The sequence below is a fragment of the Pseudorca crassidens genome, chromosome 2 (assembly GCF_039906515.1).
Source record: "Pseudorca crassidens isolate mPseCra1 chromosome 2, mPseCra1.hap1, whole genome shotgun sequence".
NCBI classification, from domain to species: domain Eukaryota; kingdom Metazoa; phylum Chordata; class Mammalia; order Artiodactyla; family Delphinidae; genus Pseudorca; species Pseudorca crassidens.
The window spans coordinates 150737082-150755086 of record NC_090297.1 but is presented as its reverse complement, the minus strand read 5'-3'; the positions used below and the strand labels follow the sequence as shown (position 1 = coordinate 150755086).

Below are 18005 nucleotides of genomic sequence, written 5' to 3'. Positions count from 1 at the left end.
CCGGTTCAGAGGTGGGTGGGGCCAGCTCTGCTGAGAGAGGTTTCCAAACAGGTTCCCTCGGCAGCTGGGGGAGGCTGGACCGTCCATCTGTGAGGCCTCCTGATGTGTCTGAGCTTGTTGCCCAGGTTCCGTGGGAGGCCGACGGGGCCCTGTCCGGCTGGCCCATTGGCCTGTCCACACAAACGCATCCACCTTTAGAGCTGCGTTACACTCTTTCTGTTCAGTCGCTCGTGTACATGCGCCAGTCCGTGCCAGCCTGGACTCACACCCAGTGGCTGGGGAGGACAGCTGCCTTCTCTGTACCCCTCTTCCACCCTCTCTCATCCCCTCTTCCCTTCTCTCTTCCTCTGTGTGGAAAGCCTCCTTAGGCAGAGGGGCAGCCAGCCCAGCGGCCTCAGGAGGGCCTCCTAAGGCAGTGCCCACGCTGCCAGCCGCCCACCAGGCCAAGGCAGGGCAGCTCTGTGCTTCGCCATGAGCTGCTGCTCCCTGTCTCAGTGATTAAAAGCCCCTGTTGCCCAGTATATCTGAGGTACCTGGTGAGTTAAGTTCTTCCTTTAGTCCGATTTGAGTTCCTCATGTTCAGGTGAAGCCCCGTTGCTTTTTAGGGGTCCTGTCCAATCAGGAGAGGGGCCGAAGAAATGACTCTGCCCCTTACCTAAAGCTCTGACACCAGAGATCATGAACAGCAGAAGCCTCTTGACTTTAGAGCAGGGTTTTGGACTCAGTTGCCCCAGCAGGCAGCTGGCCTCTGGAACTAGCCTTTATTCGTCTTTTCCCTACTGACATCCATGACTTTCTTTCTAGATAGAAAGTACCCAGTGCTCTCCGGATTAGCTCTGGCTTCTGGGAGTACAAAATTCCCCTAGGTACAGGGGGTGAAGTTAGATACCGTCCAAGTTACCTATCAAGACCTGATGTCATGCCTTCTCTACCCACCTGACTCTAAGCACAACCCCGGGGGTGGGGTGTGTGTGTGAGATGCTACCAGCCCAGACACGGGTGGGAGACACCAGTCAGGCCCCCAGCCTTCCCGCCAGGAGCCTCAGCCCCCTCAGACACGCCCCGGTGGAAGGTGTGCTCAAGGTTTGGGTGATAACAGAGCTGATAAAAGCAGCAAGACGAGCTGTCTGTCATCCGTTCCAGATGACAAGGAGCCAGCGCTGGTGATGTGGGCATGGGTCCTGGCAGCTAGCACAGGTCTCCCCAGCCACCGGGCACATTCCTCCCTGGATTCACCACATCCCTGAGATGTGAAACGTGACCCTGGTCTCTTCTGGTGCCAGATGAGGCAATGGAAATACAGTATCACTTACCTGATCCCTGCTCTGCTTCTTCTTTCTTTTCACAGGCACAGTTTGGGCTTTCTCTATGCACCACAGGGCAGAGGACTCTGAAACAGGAGCAGTGATGAGTGCACACACCCCATTGCATTCCTTCTAGGCTCCTAGGGAACCGAGGGCTCCCCTGAACTGCAGTGAGGGCTGGAGGCAGTGAGCAAAGTTCCTGGGAACAGAAGCCTTCTCGGACCTCCCTTCTCTCTCCAGTGGCAGGCGCTGGGGTGTTGCAGGCAGCTTGTCTGACTGTTCTTTGCCTCCAGCCATCCCGCCGCCCCAGCTCCTGCGCCCACATCCTCCGCATCCTGAGTCTGGTGCCCCTGATTCTTTTGTCCCTTTGACCTTCCTCCAAGTCTGGATTTGGGGAGTGTGCTCACTTCAGGTACCCCACCACCGGGACCCCAGAGCTGGGCCAGTATCCATAGCTAGTGAATAATTCAGCATGATCCGCAGAAGCTAAATCAGATCCTAAGTGATACTGTGACCGGGAGGCCTCCTTTGGGTGGCCGGAAAGGCGAACCCTGCCCTGGAAAGAAAAGTGCTCTGTAATATTAACTTCATTATATAAGGTTTCTTTGCTGCCTGAGAAGGCAGCTTCAGACCCAAATATTATCTGGGTGCCATGCCTGTCTACTGGCTCCTCAAGGGTTCAGGGCATTGTGGACACCCCCAGGCCATGCCAACCATGGCCTTTGACGTGTCCCTTTGAGCCCACTGGCCAGCATGCTGCAGTTTGCAGACCGCTTTGCTTTCACATACATTTCTCATTGAATCACGTCAGCTCATGATGACCTCTGAGCCCTGAGTCAGCAGGACGCCCCAAGAGTTCTATGTTTCAGTCCTCTGCTTTTAGAAGGGAGTCATTCTAAATTATTCTTGGCAAATAGGGTGGGGCGGAGGGCGCTTTGCTTCCTAAAAACTGCCCAAAAAGGAGACACTCCTTCCTCTCTGGGTCACTTTCTCCCAGGCCTGTTCCCAGTGTCGCCTCCCCCAGGGAAATAGAGTGGCTATAGAAGGCATGGAAATTGTCCCTCTTTCCTACCCAGCTGGCACCAGATTTGATTTTCCTAAAAGGGACCTAGGTGTGGTCCTCTCCACTGCCCGGCGTCTGGCTCATGACCATGAACTCTGTAACAGGAGTGTCCATGGCATTAGACAGGGCGAGGACCCATGGGCGAAAGAGATGGCCTCCTCCCTCCCTGGAAGCAGCTGCAAGGTGGTGTGGTGTGTGCACGCCCCGCAGCGCTCTCTACTCTGGCCTTTCCTGTCTGCTTTTCCAGCTCATGTGGCCGAGCCTCTCCACATGCTCCTAGGAAATGCGCCCACCTTAGTTGCTCTAGTTCACCCTGAAGAAGGTGGCCCTTCCTCCTGTGTGTCCCCAGAGGGAAGCCGGGCTCTTTGGTGACATGAGTTTCTAAGAAAATGCACCAACTGGCTGGCTCTAAGAGTGAGTGTTAGGGGAGTGACCTCTGAGTACTGACCAGTTCCCAAACCCCCATTTCCAAGAGGTGAGCGTTGGGGCAGCTGCCAGCCTTTCATGGAGGAATCCTAACCGGGAGATATTCACAGCACATTTGGAGCCTGAAATGTTTTGAAGACATCACCTTGTATTTGAAGCTACTAAATTTAGCTGCTCTTCAGCATTAGTCTTTGCTCCTGAAGCCTATGACTTCTCAGGTTTCCCACCCTTCAGTGTGTGTGTGTGTGTGTGTGTGTGTGTGTGTGTGTGTGTGTGTGTGTGTGTGTGTGTGTGTGTGTGCTTCCCCCCCCCGCCCGCCCCGCAGGAGAAAGAAAAATAAGAAGATTTTTTTAAAGAATGTGTGTTGTGGGGGGTGGGTGTGGGGACCTGAAGAGTAATAACAATGGCAAAGGAAGAGACAAGAAAAAACTTAATATTTAAGAGTATTAAAGAAAGAAGGGGCACTGCATGAAAACGAGGGGAAGAGGAAAAAAAAACTAAATTAAGGGGAACCTGGGGAAAGAGAGGGCTGAAACCTGCTGGGCATGCAGAGGAGAGCCTGGCATACAGGACCTGGGCTTCCTTCAGGGTCCAGGCTTCCTTCCAGGGTCCCCTTCCAGGATGACGGGAGCCCGTCTGTCGCCCTGGACTCAGGGTAACTTGTGAGAGCGGAAAGAGTGTGGCTGGAGACGCCTGCCTTGGCTCAGCTGCCTGAGCCTGCGAAGGGCCAGCAACTGCCCTGTCCCCCTGCTCAGATGAAGCCTGTCTCTGCCAGGCCAAAGAGGAGGTGGCAGGGCAGCCAGGACTTGCCAGGAAGCACACTTGGTGGCGGTTACCCAGCAGCACTTCTCTTTGCACAAGGCCAGTTGCTCGGTGGCTAATGTCTTTCCATAGCCTGTCGCTTTAGTGCAGCTGCAGCTCTTCCTGTGTCCACTGCCACTCTCAACTTTGCTCCGTATGTAGCTACTTTTTGGCTTTTTCTGTCCCAGGCGGAGTCTTCCAGGCACCTCCTAGAATAACTGTGGGGTGTGTGTGTGTGTGTGTGTGTGTGTGTGTGTGTGTGTGTGTGTGTGTGTGTGTGTGTGTGTGTGTGTACATACGCATGTGAAGGAGCCTCAGGACTAGTCATTTCTTTCTCTTTTTAACATCTTTATTGGAGTATAAATGCTCTACAATGGTGTGTTAGTTTCTGCTTTATAACCAAGTGAATCAGCCATACGTATACATATGTCCCCATATCTCCTCCCTCTTGCATCTCCCTCCCACCCTCCCTATCCCATCCCTCTAGGTTGTCAGAAAGCACCGAGCTGATCTCCCTGTGCTATGCGGCTGCTTCCCACTAGCTATCTATTTTACATTTGGTAGTGTATATATGGACATGCCACTCTCTCACCTCGTCCCAGCTTACCCTTCCCCCTCCCCGTGTCCTCAAGTCCATTCTCTATGTCTGCGTCTTTATTCCTGTCCTGCCCCTAGGTTCTTCAGAACCTTTTTTTTTTTTTTAGATTCCATATATATGTGTTAGCATACGGTATTTGTTTTTCTCTTTCTGTCTTACTTCACTCTTTATGACAGACTCTAGGTCCATCCACCTCACTACAAATAACTCAATTTCGTTTCTTTTTGTGGCTGAGTAATATTCCACTGTATATATGTACCACATCTTCTTTATCCATTCATCTGTCGATGGACACTTAGGTTGCTTCCGTGTCCTGGCTATTGTAAATAGAACTGCAATGAACATAGGGATGCGTGTGTCTTTTTGAATTATGGTTTTCTCAGGGTATATGCCCAGGAGTGGGATTGCTAGGTCTTTAGTCATTTATTTCAATAAAACCTGTGATGTGTCAGGCATTTTTACTCATGTTCCCGTTTGATCCTCCCCTCCCTGCAGCCCTGGGAGATAAGGATCATATGTATGATTTTGCAGCTGAGCTGCAGAGAATCTCCAGGGCTCAGCTCACCCACCCTCTCCTCCAGCTCCGGATGCCACCGGTCTCATCCCTGAGGCCTTTTTCTCCAGACTGCTGCTTTGTGGGTGCTGCCGCCTCCTCTTGCAGTTGTGAAGAGGCGTGTACAGGGCCTGTGGAGGCTGCATTGCTAGCGAGTGGCGGGATGAGGAGTCACAGCAGGCCTTCTGGCCCGAGCCCTCTGCCGTGTGCCGAAAGGTGTAACCTGCCTCCAGGGAGCGAGGTGTCTTCCTGCAACACACTCCTCTCCTGCCGGGGCTTTCCAAGCCCCCCCTTCACGCACTCCTCCCAGTGCAGTGGTAGACACTGAGTCACAGAGCCTGTGCTCGCGCGACCAAGCTCCCATAGCAGGTATGGAGCTGAGACCCACACCCTGGTCATCACCTTTTCCACCACGTCATGGCACCGCGGGCTCCCGCTTCCCACCCCCAGGGCAGGAAACTCTGCATCCCTGGCAGATTTGGGAACGTTTCAGACATGTTAAGACGAGAACATACTCTGGAGGCAAAGGGACCTCTCTGCTGCTGGTTTGCCTGGCAGACATCACCCCGGTTCCTGTTCGTCCCTTTTCTCTCAGCAGACTAATGGTTCACCCTGAGCGCCACCCCACTTTTTCCTGCTCTTCGGTTATTGTGCTGATGGGTGAGTTGTCCCTGGAGGTGAGCTGAACCCTCCCATTAGGGAGACGCCAGATGCCACCTCAGGGTCATCTTGGTGGTGCAGTGAGGCCTCGAAGGAACCTCTTCGTGGTGCTTCTGAGCCTTCATGATCCTGGGCAGCTGGGGAGTGAGACCTTGTGAGGTGTCATGAGAGCCCCAGGGCTCGGCTTACTCAGCCGCCTCCTTGCCTCTGGGCTTCTGCTGCTACTGCCTTCTCCTTTTTCTCCTCCCCGCCCCCCGTTTTGCTTGTAAGAAAAGGTTACATATGTTAGCTTGGCGGAGCCTAGAAGGGGGTGGGGGGCAGAGGAAGGATGTCTTGAGTGTGAGAAGACCAGGCTGCCTCCGTGGCTACCTAGGACAGACTGCAGTAGCTGGACTGCCTTCCATCTCAGCTCCGTGGGATAGATCAGACAGTCATCTACAGACGCCAATACCAGGAAGGGTCAGTCTTACGCTAGACACAGCGAAGGGCCAGGATATAGTTAAGATCTGATCCCTGCCTTCCTGGGATCATTAAGACTTAAGACTTGTTTATGCAAGAGGAACAGTGCACATGCCCAAAGCATGAAGAAAAAACTCAAGTGCCGTAGGCGGGAGGTCATCTACAGGTGTGGGAAGCTGCTGGAAGCGTCCCTGACCCCGCATGGCCCTGACTGCTTATGCTCGAGCCGGCCCCACAACTTGGGACCTCAGTGTTGTGCCCTTGCTAGGCCCCTGTCCTCACAGACCCCAAGTCATTGCCACCACAAATGTTTGTAAGGTTTCCACGAGCCTAGGGTGTGGGGACTTCTGCTCTTGGTGTTCTGGCTGAGGGCCCTGGCATTGGGCCCTAGAGATAGCACTGGGCCCTTATCTCCGTGCACCTTCTTGAATTTGGGCCGCCCCGTCAGCGTGATCCATGCCGATCCTTAATATTTAAGCCCCGAGTCTCTCACCAGGCTCAAGTGGGTGCAGAATCTGCGTCGTCTTTGGTGATTCTGCTGTGGGAAGCTGCCCTTAGAGAGGCCCGGCAGATCCCTGAACTCTGCTGGCCACCCCGGCACCCTCCTTACAGCTTGCTCTCCGCAACTGTGGGTCTCTCGCCCCCTCTGCTGGCCGCTCACGGGATTTCTTGCTGGGACTGTCAAGATGAAGTCCAAGGAGGAAGAGACGGCTGTGAGTTTGCCATCCATGTTTTATCTTGGGTGTTTTTGCTGGGGTGGGGTGGAGGGGGGGGTGTGACGAATGGGAAGTAGAAGCTAGCGGGGAAGTAGCTGGCAGCGGTGTCCAGAGCAGAAAGTCGATTTCTAGGATCTCAGAGACGAGGAAATCCCCTGGTGAGGCTGGCTACTGCCTGCTTCCTCCAGGCAGTTATTGGAGTAGGGAGGAAGCCTTGGGAGTGATGGTGCCTTCAGCCTGTGGGCAGGGCAGCGGGGAAAGAGGCAGAAGACTGCAGGCTGAGCTGGCTGTGTTAGCATCTGCCAGAGAGTTCCCTCCAGGCTCCAGCCTTTTTGGCTTTGAAGAGCTTGCCTCCATCCTGGAAGCCTGGCTAGGAGGTCCACTTCTGTTCTGAGGCTGAAGAAGGGAGTTGATGGGACTGTGCCTGTTTGTGAGAGGGGCTTCTGACGGTGAGAGGCATTTGTGCGTGCATGAGGGGAGGGGAGAGGAGGAGAGGGGAGAGGAGAGAGGAGGGGAGGGGCGGAGCATCCATCCGGTTGGGTGAAAGATGCAGGTGCACGTGTTGCCATGTGCTTCCCCAACCTGCCCCCAGGCAGGAGTTGCTATCTGTCACACCTGGATGTCCTCATGAACACTGGACTCATAGTGGCAACAGCTGGACTTGGGGATGGGCAGGGTGGAGGAGGGCACCCGCTTGGTGATCCTCCCTGTCTCCTCCCAGATGGGAAGGAGCAGCCGTGAGCCCCAGGGAGGGAGAAATCTCCCAGCGCAATCCGCCCCTAATCCCCAGGCTGGGCCTCAGACTGGAGATGGCGGCTGCAGAGCCTGGGAGCTCCGGCACACCTGCTCGCAGACCCCGGCTTTCCTTGGCAAGCCCAGCGCTGCCCAGGGACTGTGATCCCGGGGGCCTGGCACAGCCTGCAGAAAGCTGGGGCCTCAGGGCCCCTGGTACCCCAACACCAGCACGGCTTTGGGAAACGGTACCTACACAGGTGAGGCCCTGGTAGGGATGGGGGTGGGGTTGGGGGATGGAAGAAAGCCATTTCTGGAGTTTGTCAGGTGGGCTGTGCTCCTCTCCAGTCTCTTGGGTTGTGGCCCCCTCTCCTCTTCTCTCTCCATTATAGAGATGGGAGAAGGGAGGAGGGGTGAACACCAGGCCTCCAGGCTTAGGCTGACGGGTGCTGGCAGGGCCCTTGGGGTTGGGTGAGGGAGCCCTGACACAGAAACCTACAGACGTCACAACGCGTGGGGCCAGAGGAGCTGACATGAAATTAAGCGGAAGGGGTGTTCCCGCTTGTGGCTGCCTCTGTCTACAGAGAAACAGTGACCGGGAGGGAGGAATGTGAAGGGCCAGTGAGCACCATCCCAGTAGGAGGGTCCGGAAGGAGCAAAGTGCTGGGTGCTTGGAGCTTTGGGAGAATTTGGAGGATTGAGAATAAAGGAGGCGCCAAGGTGGGAGGGCAGCTCCGGGGTTCCAGCCAGGGTGTGGGTATGAGGAGGCAGAGGGAACAGCACAGCAGGGCATTTGTGTGGACAAAAGGGCATTGTTCTCAGCAGGGCAGGGAATGAGGCGGCTGAGCTGAGGATGTAGTTTTGACCAGAACCAAGGGGTGGACCTATCAGAAAGGACTGGAATCCGAGGGCTAGATGAGAGGAGTGTCGCTCTGCCAGGAAGAGTCACCCTTAGGCTCAGGGCGGGAGGAAGCACTTGCTGGCTGCAGGAGGAGGCTGATTGAAGCCTCCACCCAGTGGCCGGCTGCCTGGAGATCGTAGGTGCTGCATGAAAGGATGCAAGAGTGAGTTTCCTCATCTGTATGGACTCTGCACCCTGCAGTCCCTCGTAGCAGCGTAAAATTCCTTGTAAAGCCGCTGAGGGCACTCATGCAACGAGGAAGGGGCACTGCAGGAAGAGCCAGGTCCCTCACGCACCTGCCCTTGAATCCCTCGTGTGGCAGCTGGGGTCTCACTGCAGGAGTTTTTCATCTTACTCTTACCCAGTGAACAGCCCCAGGTGTATATATGTAATATATCCTCCTCCACGTGTACCCCTTTATCTAAGCAGTTGCCTCCCTGCCCTCTGGAGAAAAGCCACGTGGGCTCCCAGGCACCAATGGAACCACTGGATGGGCTGGTGCCTTCCCCTCCCCCACCACCTGCCCCTCCCCGCCCCTCCCCGCCCCTCCCGCACCTGGCTTGGGTTAGCTGTGATGATGCCTCAGAGCCGGGGTTGAGCGGCTTCATAGCACCTGCATTATCTGGGAGAATGGGAGCAGCCCCTGGCTGAGGACCAAGGGTTGGCGTAACCTTCCCAGTCTGCCCTGGCTGGAGCATCAGGTTGGTGTGGGAGATGTCAGGTTGCCTCCCTCCCAGCTTCATTGTAGGGTCACACTGCCTCTTTGAGCAGGGGGTGGGGTGTTTGCTGGCCATGGCTGTCCCTCTCCATCCTGGCCTGGCTTACCTCCCTTTCCCTCGAGGAAAGAGGGGAATCTGTGTGTTCTCCATCCTGAGAAGGGTGCTCAAATCAGAGTCACAGGGCGAGAAGTCAGCAGATGGAAGCATCTCTGCTGAGTCACCCGTGCTGACAGGCCTGTCACACTCACCTGCGGGGCTCTTAGTCACTGCAGCCCAGGAGCAGCACCCTGCGTGGACCTCAGCCCATCTGGTCAGACCCACAGACAAAGCAGGGTTGACACCCGACTCCATTGCTCTCCACCCTGGGAGGGGGCACACAGGCCACCTGACCCGGGATGACAGGGCCACCCTGCTCTCCTAAAGGGGGGCATAGGAGCCCCAAAGCTCTTTTCTTTGCTCTTTTTTTTTTTTTCCAAGAGTGACCTTAGTGTTGGCTTTCCAACCCCTGAGCAGGTAGCTAGGACAGGAATCATCTTCTATGCGGCTTGCTCTGGGGACCCTAACAGGAGAGCACTTTGTAAATGTAGGAGGAGGCTGCCTGTCCCTGGGGGAGGGGAGTCACAGGCTGGGGGCCATCTCCGGTCTCCTGGGAACCTGGGAGCGCAGGTGTGGAGCATGCATTCCTTGCAAGTGTAATTGTTGATATGGTCCATCTTGAAGCATGTTTATAATGTGTTTGTACTGTTGCCAGAGAAATAGACCCATGATTCACATCTCAGAGTTTACATGGCTAGCGTCCTTCCCCTTTGCACTGAGGAGCTTCATGTAAGCTTGGATGCTTCTGTCCCAACAGTGTCTGCCTCAGGGACCCAGGCTGCCGGGCCAGTGTGTGAGAGGAAGACCCATGGCCCGTGTCTGGCCGGGTTAACATGGAGATGTGAGCTCAGGCCCCGGAGGAGGTGGGAGCCCTGTAACCTGGCAGAGCGCCTAATCCGGCTTCACTCAGCTCTGCTGGAAGCGGGCAGGGAGAAGAGTCTGAGGGGCTGTGAAGCCTCGTGGAGGGGGTGCTCCCAGGGGTGTGTCTCTCCAGAGCAGGGAGACGAATAGGGAAGGTTGTGCCCCGGACACTTCTGACAGCGTCCCAGCTCTGGCTCTTCCAGAACATTCATCAGCACTTCTCGAACATCACTGTCTGTGTAGAACAGTGTCAGTGACCTCAGCCCTGGCTGGTGGGCACCCTGAGCAGGGAGCGTGACCTGGCCTCTGGGTTGCCTTGTGTGGATAGGGGTCATGGAAGAAGCATGGGCCACTCTCCACGGTTCTCCTCTTCTTAGAACTTGCCCCCCTGTGCACAGGGATTCTTCCTGGGGTCAGGTGCCTGCGGAGTGTCTGGCCCCTCTTAGGCAGGAGAGTGGGGTGAGGAGGCCATGGTGTTGGTGGCTAGGCATGGACAGAGGGCTGGGTGGCCTGGGCCATGTGAGGCTCTGTGACAGTTTCGAGAGAGGAACAGCAGTGCCTGTGTAGGCCACCCACTGCCGTGCTCCAGGTTGGGGCACCCTGGGAGTTTTCACCTGCTAGTGACCGGGAGTTCAGTGATCTGTATTGCTCCTCTTTTTAGTGAGTGAGTTAGAGCTGCTTCTTCCTTTTTTTTTTGGGCTGTGCTGAGCAGCGTGTGTGGGATCTTAGTTCCCCGATCAGGGATTGAACCTGTGCCCCATGCCTGCAGTGGAAGCACAGAGTCTTAACCACTGGACCGCCAGGGAAGTCTCAGCTAGAGCTTCTGCTGTATTAAAAATGTGCCCATAAGATGAAGGACTCAGATACCCTCCCGCAGACCCACTCTGTAATAGGACATGGGCTGGCCCTGCAACCTAGGCCAGCAGATTGAGGGCCCTGGCCTTCCACACCCAGGTTGTGCAACCATCACCTCTTTCTAGTTCCAGAACATCTTCATTATCCCTAAAGGAAACCTGTACCCATTAAGCAGTCACTCCGCATTTCTCCCTTCCCCAGCCCCTGGCAACCGCTAGTCTGCCTTCTGTCTCTATGAATTTAAGTATCCTGGACATTTCATATAAATGGAATTGTACAGTATGTGGCCTTTAGTATCTGTTTTCTTTTACTTAGTGTAGTGCTCTTGAGATTCATCCACATTGTAGCCTCTATCAGTACTTTATTCATTTTATAATCAAGTAAGATTCCATTGTGTGACTCTACCAATTTTGCTTACCCATTACCCAACGATCAGTGGACATTTGAGTTGTGTCCACCCTTTGGCTATTGTAAATAGTGTTGCTGTGAACATATGTGTACAAGTACTTGTTTAATACCCGCTTTCAATTCCTTGGGGCTGCACCTAGGGGTGAAATTGCTGGGTCATAAAGTAAATCCATGTTTAATTTTTTAAGGACCCTCCAAACTGTTTTCCACAGCAGCTGTGCCATCTTGCATTCCTGCCAGCAGAGGTGTGAAGCTTCTGATTTCCCCACATCCTCGTCAACACTTGTTATTTTCCTTTTTAAATTTTAGCCGTCCTAGTGGACGTGAAGTGTCAGTTGATTGTGATTTGTTTTTGAGCACCTGCCGTGTGCCCTGAGAGTGTACTGTGACCATTGCCTTCATGGTCTCATTTTATCCTCCTGACAATCCGTTGAGGTGGGTAGAAATACCCCCTTTTTCTAGATGAGAAAGCTGAGTCCCAGAAAAGTTAATGACATATCTAAGGGCACACAGCTGGTAAGTGACAGAGCCAGGATTCTAAACCGGTGTTTGCTTCCACACTTAGTGCCCTTTCCATTGTCCTGCATGGGCCGTGTATCCTGTCTCATTGCGATTCTTCTTCTTCTCTTATTTTTTGTGAGCAAATCTCATTCTCCTCGTGCTCTGCTAGATTCATCCCTCTTAACAGCTTTCTCATCTTTTTTCTTCTAATGCTCTAATTTTCCTTCCTTTGTTAAAGCATAATCCCTCTTTGTACCTCTGCCTGTCTGTCTGCAGCCTCCTTGGCTCTTTTTTCCTGGTCACCCTGTCTCCCTTTCGTCCTGAAAGGGCGCTGCAGCCTTGGGGGGGGCGGTGAGCTTGGGGAGAGGAGGGAGCGGAGAACTCCCTGGGGGCAGGGACAAAGAGGCATGTTCTGTGACTGGAGCCAGCCAGAGGCTCCAGGCATTGTAGACCCAGTGGAGGAGGGGCAGGAAGGAGCTGGGGTCCTGCCGCAGGAACCCCAGGCTTGAGTCTGGGCCCCAGGGCAGAGAAGAGGGGCGGGCGGTGGGGAAACGGGTGGGACTGCAGCCCACTTCAGCTCACCACCAGGCCCTGCTGATTTTCCTGGAGTGCCTGTTCTCTCATTCATGGGGATTTCACAGCCAGCTTCAGCTCTGCTTTTCTATTTGTAAGCCAGACAGCCACCAAATTGAGGGGTAAAAGGCTCTGAGCTGCCAGACTGGAGCCCGGACGGGCAGGGAATTTGCTCTTTCACACTCCCTTGTAGTCCAAAGCCCTTTTGCTTTTCACAGCGAGTCCATGTCTCATTAGGTCCTCCGACACTCCTCCAAGTAGGTGGGACCGACGCTCTCCTCTTTATAAAGATGAGCCCGCGACCTAGCTGAGCATCAGGCAGTGAGGCCGCCAGATCCCAACTCATTTTCTGAATATTCTTTCTCCCACGCAGCGAGTGGAAGAGAGGGAAAGTGTTGAGTCTCTTTGGAAAGCACAGCGGCCTTATAAAGGGGTCAAGTTCTTTCATCTTAAAAGCTGTGTGTTGCATATAGAATTAAATTTTGCCTCATAGTATCAATGTTGAGCAAATTTTTTGGTATAACCTTTTAAATAAACTTCATTTCCTCCGCCACACACACAAAATGTTGTGCTGGCAGATGCAGACGGCACCGATGAGTGCCTCTGCCTGTGCTGTGCCGACTGCTCGCTGCACATCATCTTGTGTTACCCTCACCAAAGGCCTGAGAGGAGGTATGATGATCCCCATTTTACAGGGGGGAATACTGAGGGTCAGGAAAATCGAGAGATGGGGTGTTTGCCGTCACTGCAGGAACAGCACAGGAAGAAGGGGTTTCACTGCACGATGCAGTTTGAAGTCAGATTGCTGCAACGAGTAGACCTTGGGACGGGTCATTAAGGGAGACTGTGGAATTGGCTCCTCTGATATACAAGGTCCTGAAGGTATCGGCACCCGGCAGAGGGCAAAGGGACATGCGGGGAGACCCAAAGCACATGTCAGAGGAAAGTCCTGACTTCAGGAGGTATGGGAAGGGATGGGTTTTGTACCCAGCGTCCCCAGTGGAACGGGGACCTGAAAAGGCTGAAGAGGAAGCCCACAGAGGAGACCCCCTCCTCTGGCTCCTGAGTTTGGCAGGGCTGTTGTTTTTAACAGCGTTTGCCAATCATTTTGCACCTCTGCAGAGATGGAGCCCAGTGGCTTCTGCCTGCAGTTGGCACGGGCTGCTTCCGGTGCGTGAGCTGCGAGCTGGGGTCACTTTCTTTGTGTTTAACCCCTTCCCCCATGTGCACCTCACCCTGCCCCCACCCCCACATACACAAAAATAGCGAATATCTGACCGGCCCAGGGTGTGCTGTGTGTAAAAATACAGGGGGTTGAGCCATTTCCTGCTGCTTCCGTTGTTGCGTGGAGATAAGACACTGGGACTCGGCTGTGGACAGCGGTCCTCCAACAGGCTGAGGCAGGTCTGGCCCTGGGAGAGTGGGGCTCCAGGCCCGCCTGCTTTCATCCGACCTTGCTTCCCATCTTTCCTATCTTCTGTGACCTTTCCTTCCCCTCTCTCCCTGCCCCCTATCCTCTCTCAGTCTCTCTGCTCCATTCTTTGTGCCACCCTGATGCACTCAGGAAGCCTGCCTGCCTGCGAGGAAAAGGCGCTGTCCTCTCCCTCCTGCACATTCACCTCCTTCCATGCTGGATGGCTGGTACCCCCAGGCCCCCAGCCTGGGCCCCGCTTCCCTGTGGGTTACTTCTGGGACTCGAGCCCTTGGGGACCCAGCCAGCAGGCAGGTGGGGGTGTGCTCCTCTCCCTGGCCTGGGAGACCGGGCAGGGCTGGGCGCTCCCGCCATCATGAAGCGGAAGAGGTTGCTGACGACCCCAGGGAGCTGGAAGGTAAGGGCAGGGCTGCGAGAGGTGTCCGCTGAGGCAGGTGGCCCGCTGAGCTGCACTGGGGAAGCCCAGGTGGGGAGGGTGCAGGGAAGTGCTTCCTGTGCCTGCATGGGGCCCAAGTGTAGGCTCTGGTCAGCTCTGAGGGAGAGGCCTGCTCCAGGCAGAAGCCTTATGGAGGGCTGAGTCCAGAGGGACAGCGTGTCTCATCCCCGAGAAATAACCCCGTGACTGCAGTGAAGCCTCAGACCTGCTTGGTCCATGTGATGGGGCAAAAAGAGTTCTGGGCTGCCAGTTCTGTCTTCCTGAAGCTGTTTGTCCCTGAGCATCTTGCTTGAACTCTCTGGGCCAAAGGAGGAGCAGGTCTGCCTAGACTGCATTTTAGGGTTGTTGTGGGGATTGGGTAAATAGCAGATGTGCAAGCCCTTCCTAAATGGCAGCTGTGAGGGAATACTGTTGTCATTGCCATTATCCTTTCGGACTCTTTGCTTAAAGTTTCCTGTTCATCCCGCATCTGTTTTCCAGGCAGTGAAAGTCCAGGGTTCCAAGTCCAGAGTTGTCCAGGGACACACGAGAGACCCCTGTGGGCCCCCTCCCTTGGTTTCCTGATTGACTTACGCTTCTTCTGCTTGCCTTCTTCCCCAGGTCGACAAGGGGGACCTCGCGGCCCTGAGCCTCCCTGGCGGCCCTGGCCACGGTGACGCCGATGGCCCCATCAGCCTGGACGTGCCGGACGGGGCCCCGGACCCCCAGCGGACCAAGGCCGCCATCGATCACCTGCACCAGAAGATCCTGAAGATCACAGAGCAGATCAAGATCGAGCAGGAGGCGCGGGACGACAACGTGGCAGAGTACCTGAAGCTGGCCAACAACGCTGACAAGCAGCAGGTGTCCCGCATCAAGCAGGTGTTCGAGAAGAAGAACCAGAAGTCGGCCCAGACCATCGCCCAGCTGCACAAGAAGCTGGAGCACTACCGCCGGCGCCTGAAGGAGATCGAGCAGAACGGGCCGTCGCGGCAGCCCAAGGATGTGCTGCGGGACATGCAGCAGGGCCTGAAGGACGTGGGCGCCAACATGCGCGCCGGCATCAGCGGCTTTGGGGGTGGCGTGGTGGAGGGCGTGAAGGGCAGCCTCTCCGGCCTCTCACAGGCCACCCACACCGCCGTGGTGTCCAAGCCCCGGGAGTTCGCCAGCCTCATCCGGAACAAGTTTGGCAGCGCTGACAACATCGCCCACCTGAAGGACCCTCTGGACGACGGGCCCCCCGAGGAGGCGGCCCGGGCGCTGAGCGGCAGTGCCACGCTCGTGTCCAGCCCCAAGTACGGCAGCGACGATGAGTGCTCCAGCGCTAGCGCCAGCTCGGCTGGGGCGGGCAGCAACTCGGGGGCCGGGCCCGCTGCGGCGCTGGGGAGCCCCAAGTCGAACATGCTGTACGGCGCCCCCGGAAACATGGATGCCGTGCTGGAAGAGCTGCGGGAGATCAAGGAGGGCCAGTCCCACCTGGAGGACTCGATGGAGGACCTGAAGGCTCAGCTGCAGAGGGACTACACCTACATGACCCAGTGCCTGCAGGAGGAGCGCTACAGGTGTGTGCCGCCCGGCCCGGCCCTGGGGAGAGGGGCCGAGCACCGGCTTGCAGACTTGGTGGTAGCAGCAGACGGGGGAGCATCTAGAAGGCTCCTGGGCTGCTGGAAGGGGCCAGGAAGAGGCTCCGAGGCCCCTTCCACCAGCTTCCAGGGCAGCTGGAAGTTAGGATTACGGGGCCTGTGGAAGGAAGGCTCTGCCCGTCTCAGGAGCTTTGAGCGTCCCTCCTTGATGATTACATGGTTGTTGTACAAAAGGGGAAACCGAGGCAGGAGCCAGCTACATGGCCTTTTATCTGGAGAGAGTCTGGCTAAGAGCGCTGACTCTGGAGCCAGGTTGCCTGGGTTCAGATCCCAGCTCTACTCTTTACCCTTTACCTTGAACAAAGTTCTTAATACTCTTCGTACCCGGTGTCCTCATCTGTGAAGCGGGAATAACGTGAAGCCCTGTTCACAGGGTTTGTGAGGGTTGAGTCCAAACCTGTAAAGTCACCGTATGTAGGTGTCTGGCGTGGTCCATGTGATCGTTCAGCCGGGGCTCCCGAGTCAGCCTGTCCCCTCCTTCCCTTCTGTCGGCTCTGCTTTTGCTCTGCGCCTCTCGTGTGCCATTTGGCACCTGCTCCTTGGGAGTCTTCGGGATCTTTTCTTTAGTTAGCACCTTTTCTTCTTTATATATGGGAAGAAGGTTTGGAAAATTGAGGGGGAAACCTGCCTGAAAGCTAACTCCCCCCCCGCCGCCCGCCATAGTAGTCATCTTCTATATTTTGTGCCTTCAGAGCAGGGATTGTGTCTCTATGTCCCTGGGTCCCTGGTACCCAGGAGAGCCTGTTAGCCCAGGGCTTAAGGGTTGAGGTTGTTGAAGTTAGTCAATCCCTGACTCCTCCATTCATGAGCTCTGTGATCTCAGGCAAGTTCCTCAACCTCTCTATGCCTCAGTCTTCTCGTCTGTAAAATGGGGATGACACTAGGACTTATCTTGAAGGTTTGTGGAGGAGGATCCTATGGGATAATGTGGCGAAAGTGCCTAGCCCAGGGCCTGCATATAAGAAGTGCTGTGTACGTAGTAGCTTTCATTGTGGTTGCTGTTAAAATTGGACAGGGCTGGACACCTGGGGTGGGTTGAGTCATTGCTGAGAATGAGTGAAATTGATCCTGGGGAGAGACAAGGGGCTTGGGGAGCTGGGACTGGTGTCATACCTTCTCCCTCCGCCAGGTATGAGCGGCTGGAGGAGCAGCTCAACGACCTGACCGAGCTTCACCAGAATGAGATGACCAACCTGAAGCAGGAGCTGGCCAGCATGGAGGAGAAGGTGGCCTACCAGTCCTACGAAAGGGCCCGGGACATCCAGGTACAGCAGCCTCAAGAGGAATCCGGGAGTGGGCTGGTTCCGCCGCTTCCCCTTAATCAAGACTTCCACTTCTCACCGTCCTCCCCAGATAGTCATCATTAAAGGACTCGGGCCCCTAGCTGCAGCTGATCACTCTCTACCCTGCCTGGCCTTCGGAGGGGGCACCCTGTGCATTGTAACCTCCTCGGAGGGGCAGGTAGGGTTTAGGCTGGGGGTCTGCCCGCCCCGAGCTCCAATGCACCCACCCCTGTGTCCCTGCAGGAGGCTGTGGAGTCTTGCCTGACCCGGGTCACCAAGCTGGAGCTGCAGCAGCAACAGCAGCAGGTGGTGCAGCTGGAGGGCGTGGAGAACGCCAACGCACGGGCGCTGCTGGGCAAGTTCATCAACGTGATCCTGGCGCTCATGGCCGTGCTGCTGGTGTTCGTGTCCACTCTCGCCAACTTCATCACACCACTCATGAAGACCCGCCTGCGCATCACCAGCACTGCCCTCCTGGTCCTCGTCCTCTTCCTCCTCTGGAAGCACTGGGACTCCCTCACCTACCTCCTGCAGCACGTGCTACTGCCCAGCTGAGCGGCCGGCCTGTCCCGACCCCGTGCTCTCCCCAGCCCCCAGCTGGCCATGCTTCTCCGGGGGAACCCTGGGACTCCCGAGTCCTTGGACTTCATCATGTGTCCAGTTTGGCCTCCTGCCCAAACTGTCCATTCCAGCAACTTCTGCCCCCTTCTCTGTCCTTGCTTCTTCTGTCCAGTGCCTCCTCCCTGTTGGCCTGAAGGGAGCCGTCAGTGTAGCCCTGGCTGGAGGCGGTGGGGGCGTCGGTGGCCAAATGGAGCAGAGGACACCCGGATGGACTGTTCTGATTATTTACAGTCACACAAGTGCTCCTCCCAGCTGACGCAGATGCCATGGGTCAGGAAGGCCAATGAGAAGAGGGGCGGGAGAGGGCCATGCCTCGGCTTTCCTGGGGAAGAGCCCATGCTTCAGGCAGCTCCGGCTCCCTCTTTGTGGAGATGGTCAGAATGAA

At 55.8% G+C, this 18005-nt stretch overlaps 1 protein-coding gene across 5 annotated transcripts in view; it reads left to right on the top strand.

Moving 5' to 3' along the window:
• The window catches only part of TMCC2 (transmembrane and coiled-coil domain family 2), a 35987-nt gene extending 18291 nt beyond the window's left edge, over window positions 1-17696 (top strand). For 3 of the 5 annotated variants that reach the window (XM_067729250.1, XM_067729251.1, XM_067729253.1), the window contains exons 3-5: window positions 14695-15635; window positions 16846-16981; window positions 17243-17696. In XM_067729250.1, the coding sequence (XP_067585351.1) occupies window positions 14695-15635; window positions 16846-16981; window positions 17243-17554 (1389 nt within the window). In that variant the 3' untranslated portion in view covers window positions 17555-17696. Of the gene's footprint in view, window positions 1-6478; window positions 6578-7090; window positions 7573-14694; window positions 15636-16845; window positions 16982-17242 lie in introns of those variants that run through there. The other 2 variants (XM_067729255.1, XM_067729254.1) reach the window with 2 other exon arrangements.
• The last annotated feature ends 309 nt before the right edge of the window (window positions 17697-18005 follow it).